This window comes from Macadamia integrifolia, chromosome 3 (assembly GCF_013358625.1).
Source record: "Macadamia integrifolia cultivar HAES 741 chromosome 3, SCU_Mint_v3, whole genome shotgun sequence".
NCBI classification, from domain to species: Eukaryota; Viridiplantae; Streptophyta; class Magnoliopsida; order Proteales; family Proteaceae; genus Macadamia; species Macadamia integrifolia.
In genome coordinates, this window is record NC_056559.1 from 29,714,626 (window position 1) to 29,722,864 (window position 8,239).

Genomic DNA, 8,239 nt, shown 5'->3' on the forward strand with positions numbered 1-8,239 from the left:
TATGACGGCTCCACAAAGCACAAAAGTAACGATCTGAATACACAAAGCATTGAAAACAAAACTATGTAAAAAACACAACTCTTAGAGCACATACACAATGCACATGCAACACTAATCTTAGAGCCCGATATTGTTATTTGTTATCACTACCTCTTCTGCACCCTGTGTCAAGATTAGGTATAACAACTGATTCATCTATGTTATCCTTATGGGATCGATGTGATACAGATGCTGCACTCATCTAATAGTCATATTTGAACTTGAATAAAATGAGTTAATTGGAATGACATTTCTATAATTTTGTTGGGAGATTCGTTTCTTACGCACTTCCCAATTCCCATACTTCTTTGGAGATGAAATTTTCTGTCGTTCATATTGAATTTTTTCTTTTGTCGTGAACCAAATCCTGTCTTCGCCTTTGTGCTTTTGAGACGAAAATTTTCCTTCACCCATGAGTTATGATCTTTGATGGGACTCTTGCAATAATGATGCAGTGTGATCTATCATTAGCTCCCCAATGTCAAAGATCGAAATACGAGTCTCATGACTCTCATCCAATCAAATGAACCTCTTTCTATCCTAGATTTAAAATAAAAATAAAAACCGGTCAAAAAGAATATATCCCATTTTTGAGTTTTGTCCCACATGGTCGTACAAGTGAGCATTTAACATCTGTCACATTTTTTGCCATTACACGGTTAGAGGGGTATATTAGGAAGAAAAATGGACAGGTGTTAGATGCTACGAATAGGTGATCGTATGAGCAGTGAATCCAACTTCATCTGTTCACGACCCCTGAGCCCAAACATAAAAGGGAGGGGGGGAAATGAGGCTCTATCTTTGTCAAATACAAAAGACCCACCCCCTGTACGGCCCCACCCTTGTGAAATACAAAAGACCCATCCTTTGTGATGCCCTTGTGCATGTCCTCATTGGCTATATGTTAGTGCAAGGGCCACACGATTAGATAATGTTGTTTTTTTTTTCCCTTGGAAAGACGAGTATGAGGACTATTTTCTATGATAAAAAAACATGACCATTTTCTTGGAAAGACGTGTATGACTGAAAATCGGACCACATCGGACTGGATGATTGACACCCTTATGCTAGTGAGAGTGTCATCTCACATCCTCTATTTTTTTTGCAACATGAGTTCTTGTATAACTATGTCATTAATGTGTGTGACATCTTGGCCACAATCCACTCCATGGCTAGTCGATATTTGTAATTCGGACTCCGTGAGCTTTACAGTTGACAAAGCAATAAAATTCTACTTACCCAAAAAAAAAAAAGTCCCTGTATGCAAAAGCTAATCCTTCGTATCTCTAGATTCTTTCAGCATTTAATGTTCATTACATCTCATCACTCGCCAAAGAGATCCGCTCGGGACTCTCCCCATGTATATATGGGATTTTACCCAAAAAATAAAATAAAAATTAGGTCCCTAGTGGCCATATTTTTCTTTTACCGAAAAAAAAAAAAAAATTGGAGTGAGATCCCATCCCACACCGCAACGATCCATTGCCCTATTTTGTACCTCTTGAGTTGGTTATGGTTCTAGTTGTAGTGGCTTGCACTCTGTACTAGCGGGTCTGTCAGCAACGCTCATCGTCTCGTCTCTCCGGTTGGTTTCAATTTCTAAGCAGCAAAGCTCGAGACTACTCGGATTGGCACGGTTAGAATACCCTAAAAACCTCCCCGGTGTGTACTCTCTTCTATCTCATCTTCTCCAACAGTTCCTTATGATGCTCTTTGTATCTGTGCTTTAAACTGTTCTGTATATTCTATTTGCATTCTTTCATTCTTGCTTGTTATTATTGAGAAGCTTCTCTTTCCTTTGTATATCAGCATGAGTTTGAGCTGGGGTCGTTACAGAAAGCGTTGAACCGTGTCCTCCAAAACCCATGTTTGAAATCCATTCATCACTCATCGTCTTTAGTGAATAGCTCACCCAGTTCTTTTTTGGTATGATATATGGATCATCGTACCGAAACCCATGTTTGAAATCCATTCATCACTCATCTTCTTTAGTGAATAGCTCACCGAGTTCTTTTTTAGTTTGAGATATGGATTATGATCACTACTGCCACTGCAATTTGGTTCTGCGACACCAATCATGTCCTACGTTTCCATTATGTTTAGGGTTTATATCTCCCGGGTAAAAAACGAAAAAGTGCATAATCATATTTTTATCACTGGACAAAATCCACCTCAGTTTTTTATTTGTACTGTTGTTATTGATCCATCTACCTTGATTAGAGCACTTCTCAATTTTCAAACTAATGTCAGGCTGTCTTTGGAAGGAGAATATCAGGACTGATCAGATTTCTATTGGTGCTTTTCACAGGAGAATATGCATGCCTTTGCTTCACTTTTTTTTTCCTTTTGGGAATTAGAATTATTTCCTATGTTTACCTTTAAAAATATTATTTGATATGCAATTATGCATGTTATTTCAAGCAGCTAGTGAAAACAATTGTAATGAGAATGATCCCTTGTGCTACAATGGGTTTTTTTTTTCTCCCAGCTTTTATACTGCTAAGATTAAGGCTTCTCTTAGAGATGATTGGATTTGGAGTATTATTGTGACTTGGATTTGTCTTTTTGTAGGTGATTATTGGTTTTTAAGGGATTACTTTTCAAAAAGATGGTTGAGCTTCTTTTCGAAGATATTTTTACTGTGACTCGGTTGGATCCAGATGGTAAAAAGTTTGACAAAGGTACCAGCCTTCCTTTATTGAATTTTGGTATTGGTTTACTTTTTTTTCTAATCCAACCAATCCCATTGGGTTATGGGTCCCAAATGATATCTACAGGGCACTAGGTATTAATTAAGAATTCGTCTAATACTTGTAAATATCAATTAGGGCATCATATGGTGCATCAATAGGGGAATGAAAAGAGGTATTAAGTAGAAGATAGAAGTACAAGGGAGAAAGTTAATGAATTGAGATTAATGGTCACAACTTATAAATAAAAAAATATTTAACCAAATGGATTTGGATTTCAAGGTATATAAGCATGAATACAAGAGCAGGTTGGGAGAAATCAAATGTGTTTGAATATAGCAAGGGAGATTTAAATGGTACAGTTTTCCAGAGAAGAAACTAAATTATTGATACTAGATCCAGTTGCCTGCTTGGAAACCATAAAGTCATTAGTTGATGGGACTTGATAAAGATTGATAAATTTGACTAATAAAGAACCATAATAGATTGTATAAGTAGTGGAAGAAACCAGATGGAATTGTGAAAACTCATGACTGGGAACCAAGGTAATAGCAATAAGATAGCAGTAGACAACCTAGTCAACAGCTAATAGTTACATGTAATTAGCAGCATCTTAGAAGAATAGGTGTGCCACTGTAATCCCAATCCAGAACATCATCTGACCAAAATCTGTCTTTACAAACCCCTTTTATGTATCTTAAATCATACTCCTACTGGGACATCAATGCAAATCATTTACTTCTGCCAAAGATAATTAAGTATTTTGAATTTCTTAACTGTAATAGGATTGAAACAAAGTAAAAACACAACTCTTTTAACTAATCCTAATTCCTAATTCAAAAAATAAACTAATAAGATGTGGAGCAATTCCTCATTCTTAAAACCACTAGGTCTTCATCCTAGAGACCATTTGTTTCTCAATGTAAACTACTTCTGACCACACATGATCAGACAATTAGGTAAAAAGGGGAGGGGAGATTACTGTTCAACCCGTAAATAACCCACTAACTCATAATAATGATTCTGGACAACAGAATTTACAAAGCTAACTCCCTTGAACTAAACAGCATTTCTGGGCAGTCATGTTTCTTATGTGCGGTATGATAGCCCATGGTACCTGTGAATTAGCTGCAAATGTGGCCATGAGTGGACTCGAATAAATGAAAGGAATTCATGTATAGTTGTCACGACGTTGAGGCAACCCAAGGCTGATGGGAATTTACTCTAACAGCACCACAGAGATCAGAATCCCGTTAACAGATCGGAGGGCTCACGAACCAGCAAGTAAACACCACTAGTAACTCCTAACCAAGGACTCCGATTAACTCCTAAATATTTTCACATGTAGGCAACTAGTAGTACTTCAATGTCCCAAAACAATTTAACAATCCAGTGGTTGGATCTCAGTTATCAGCAAAGGACTGAAAATAAAAACTTGTTCCAGATTTAGAAACACTGCTATAAATCATCATCAGGCCATCAAAACAATATGAAAATCTAGCCTCTAGCTACTTAAACAAAATTAGGAACTAAATAAAGGAGCACCAACTAATCAGGAAGTACAAAATAGAAAGTAGGAAGATTGTCCCCCAAGCAAGTTAATATTCTAGAGTCTAAAATATCTCCACACAAGCAGTATCTTGGCCTCCTAATATGTCTCCATGCGAGGTGGCTATGGAGCCCACTAAAGCTATCAAGTATCTCTTCAAACTCTTCTCCATGCAGGGATTATTTTAAAGACCAAATAATGGGCTAAAGGCTGGCCCATTAAGTGGACCAAAGGCTGGTGGGTTGGGCTGGTTCTTCTCCATCAATCTACATCAAAGGCGTTGGAGGGGCCTTGGATGCGAGGTGGCACCAACAATGCGTCCAAGGCGCCCGCCAAGTCGACCAAGGCGTCTGGACGTCTAGGCCCAAATTGATGGGAATAAATTTGATGATTTGAGTTGGGTTTGTGGGCTCCAGGTGCATATGAGCTCCTAACTCTCTTGTAAGGCGGCATATAGTGGGCTTTTAGAGGACTCCCCTGCGTTGGAAAGCTTATGATAAAAAGTGGCTTTTGAGTCCTCAAGCATGCTATGATTCTCACTTACTCTATTTTGCCGGTGCTTGGATGATCTGTAGTTGTCATATGAGGTCCAGGGTTGAACCATTCCCTATTGTGGTCTGATTTTTTATGTTTCAGAGACTGTGCCCAGGCGTATTATAATTCTTAATGCTAAATCTTTAGTATATATCTGTCAAGGCAGAAGCTGCGAGTGGGATCTAATTCCCAGTGGGGATCTTTATTTCTTTTTATTTTATTTTTTATTTCACATTTCTTATTGAATAAATACAGGAATTTCAGTGAGGAATGATATGGGTAGCCGCTGTCTGCCCTTTGAAAAAGAAAAGAGAGGACTGAGTGGGATTTTGGCTTGCTATTTTCTGTAGTTTCTCGCATTGAAGCACGGAGTGAGCAGTTCAATATGTACATGCAGTTCGTTATGTACATGCATGCTGTATTTTTGTTCCGGAATTTTATAGCAATTGTATTAAACACATCTGTATCATTGCCATACATGTTCTATTACGTCAGATATTTTAAAAGTATTACTGCCGTTGAACTATCTGTTTCTGAACTTACTAACTATGCTAATGACTGCTATTTTTGCTCAAGTTCAACCTTCTTTACATTCAAGAAACCAGTTTTGCACTAATGCACCACTGAATGATATTTGTTTGATAATGTTATAAATTGATCATCTCTTTCATGTACTCTCCTGGTTGTCAATCTTGTTAATTAATCATTGGGTTGGCTTGGGGATTCATTATATTTTGTTTGCCTTCTCTTCTTCCTCAGGTGATCACTGATCAGATTTGGGAAGGTGAGGACTGGTGCAAGTTCTTGTCAAAGAGCGAATCAAATTGATGGAGCCCTAATTGTTTCATTCATTATTTACAAAAGAAACGATGCCACTCCTAAAGCCACCGCTCCCAAGGCTCCTCCTCAACAATGTCTCCTGCATGCGAAACGCCCAGATGGTCCTTAAAAACATAAACGTCTCCGTCCACGATGGCACGGCCTTAGTTCTAACAGGCGCAAATGGCGCTGGCAAATCCACATTCCTTCGCATGCTTGCAGGTTTCTCAAAACCTTCAGCAGGTGAGATCCTCTGGAACGGCCATGACATCACTGACTCAGGTGTGTTCCAACAGTACAAGCTCCAGCTCAATTGGGTTTCCCTCAAGGATGCCATCAAAGAAAGGCTCACTGTCCTTGAAAATGTCCAGTGGTTTGAAGTCCTCGAAGGGAAGTCTGGCAAGGCCTTGCCTTCTCTTGAGTTCATGGGTCTTGGGAGGCTTGCTAATGAGAAATCAAGGATGCTTTCAATGGGGCAGCGTAAGCGGCTTCAGCTTGCGAGGTTGCTTGCAATTGATCGACCCATTTGGTTGCTGGATGAGCCCTCAGTCGCTTTGGATGTTGAAGGGGTGAAGCTTCTTGAATACATTATAGCTGAGCATCGAAAGAAGGGAGGTATTGTGTTTGTGGCTACTCATTTGCCGATCGAGATTGAGGATGCGATGATTTTGAGGTTGCCGCAGAGATTCCCACGACGGAAAACCATGGTTGATCTGCTCGATTGAGGGGAGATATCTGTTCGACACTTCGACATTGATGCTAGGTTAGGAAGTCGAGAAAATAAACCCTGAAAAATAGTAGTAGAAGAAGAAGAATAGGATCGGGCTCAACCTTAGCCCGACCGCTCTAACTCAGAGCCTGAGATATTTCAGCCTATGTTCTATTTGGGCTCAAGGTAGGCTAGAGTGAGCTTGGGCTGATAGGGCCAAATTTGCACCCTTACTATAGATTTAGTAAGGCTTTCTTGGCTCTTCACATTTTTCTGGTGTTTGGTAGTCTTGGTACCCGACTAAAGATAGACTTTTAAAATTTTGAACTTTGCATTGGTTTTCATGCAATTTTCTTAGGACACAACATAAGAAGTCTCACTCAAAACAGAAGGTTCCATGTTAAAGGGTTGTACACGAGCTATATACTCCATAGCATGGTTTCTAAAACTCAGATTGGATTAGTCGATATCAGTTGAATTGGAACGGTATTGATTTTGACCATCCCTGATCTTGACCTTTTCAATTCCGATACGTATTTATGGTCCAAAGGGTAGATCTGTCCGGTATGGTTCAATCTGGATTGATATCATAATGGATGTTGGTCGGGATGGATCCCATGACTGTTCTCAAGTTTAAGAAACTTGATCCATAGTCCATAGACTTAAAAAAGCTCCATCATCTCTACTCCCAATGTATGCCTATGTCTCACAAGTCCTTTTTTTTTTTGTAGGAAAACTAATTATATATTGAAGCGTGCCCTGTCCTGTGCAAGGTATCTGAATTACAAATATCAAACAACCAAAAAAGAGCGGAAAGTGACCAAGATGTCTCAGACACATATGACAAGGCTTTCCTAGCCAAAAGAGTAGGTCACGTTGTTAATTTCTTTAGATATATGTTGGAAAGAATACGTTCTAAAGAAAGTGGTCAAATGTTTAATATCATGGATAATGTTGAGTCCCTAAAGAAGGGGAGGGGGGAGGGGGGAGGGGGGAGGGGAGGCACTAGTTGAGAGAATAGCTATCAATTCCTTGTAGTCATAATCAATCTGCAGGTCTTCAATACCCTTCAAGATGTTGTAGAGGAGGGTAGCTCAGAGGGCTTGAGCTTCCCCTTGAAGAATTGAAGAGAAGGAAGTTCGTATTGAGACAACAACTATGGGACACCATTACCGTCTCCGATCGCACCTTCACCCCCTTTGTCTCCTTAAATAGATGCATCAATGTTTAATTTGAACCCTTGAGATTTCGGTGGCATCCAACAACTACATTGAGAAAAGTTACAACTATGTAACTGTAGCTGATCAAAGGGCAATAGATCGCGCTACCTAGCTGGTGTAGGTACATGCCAGCATGCAGGACAATGCAGTCTTTTGCTCCCACAATGTTTAGGCGTAGACACACACTAGCGGGAGTGTATGCGAAAGCGTCAACATGGTGAGAGTTCTACCTTACATAAGGGGTGGGTAGTCATTTCATCCCTTTTGTGTTTAGGCACAAGGGCCAAGTTGCCTTTTCGCACTTATTTTTTCCTAAATTAATATTAATTCAGCCTTCCAAGACCAGAAGAGTTTGAGTTTGATTTGTTAGTGTTTAAAACGTTGTATCGTTTGTTTCCCCTTTTAAAAGCCCTGCCATTTACGGAATGGTCCACAGAAAGTCTATAAAAACTCAGGAACTACAACATTTGAAGTTCTAAACGCGATTAAAAAAAAAAAAAAAAAAAAAAAAAAACCACTATTAGTTTCACTTCAACTGGTTCACCGCTCTCGCTTCCTCTCTTCTCTCCCAACTGCTAGCGGAATACACAGGTGACCGGAGTCCAACTCAAAATGGTTTCCTTTTTGTCTCACTCAGCGGAGTTGAAGTGATCCCACGCCCAACACACTCCACACTCTC

At 39.5% G+C, this 8,239-nt stretch overlaps 1 protein-coding gene across 4 annotated transcripts; it reads left to right on the forward strand.

Annotated features, from left to right (window-relative positions):
- Nucleotides 1–1,378: 1,378 nt before the first annotated feature.
- On the forward strand, nucleotides 1,379–7,036 carry LOC122073021 (ABC transporter I family member 1). Of its 4 annotated transcripts, none has more exons than XR_006138627.1 (4): nucleotides 1,380–1,701; nucleotides 2,611–2,720; nucleotides 5,572–6,417; nucleotides 6,829–7,036. XR_006138627.1 is itself a non-coding variant. In XM_042637500.1 (3 exons), exon 3 carries the CDS (start codon nucleotides 5,682–5,684, stop codon nucleotides 6,354–6,356), a length of 675 nt encoding a protein of 224 aa, XP_042493434.1. In that variant the 5' UTR covers nucleotides 1,379–1,701; nucleotides 2,611–2,720; nucleotides 5,572–5,681; the 3' UTR covers nucleotides 6,357–6,689. The 4 variants fall into 4 exon arrangements, 2 of the variants coding, with proteins under 2 accessions (XP_042493434.1, XP_042493435.1); XR_006138628.1 differs by lacking the exons at nucleotides 5,572–6,417; nucleotides 6,829–7,036 and adding exons at nucleotides 5,163–5,208; nucleotides 6,531–6,626 and having other exon boundaries at nucleotides 1,390–1,675; XM_042637500.1 differs by lacking the exon at nucleotides 6,829–7,036 and having other exon boundaries at nucleotides 1,379–1,701; nucleotides 5,572–6,689.
- Nucleotides 7,037–8,239: the final 1,203 nt, after the last annotated feature.

Coding starts and splice junctions, on each gene's coding strand:
- LOC122073021 (XM_042637500.1), top strand. CDS start 5,682: ATGCCACTCCTAAAGCCACCGCTCCCAAGGCTCCTCCTCAACAATGTC.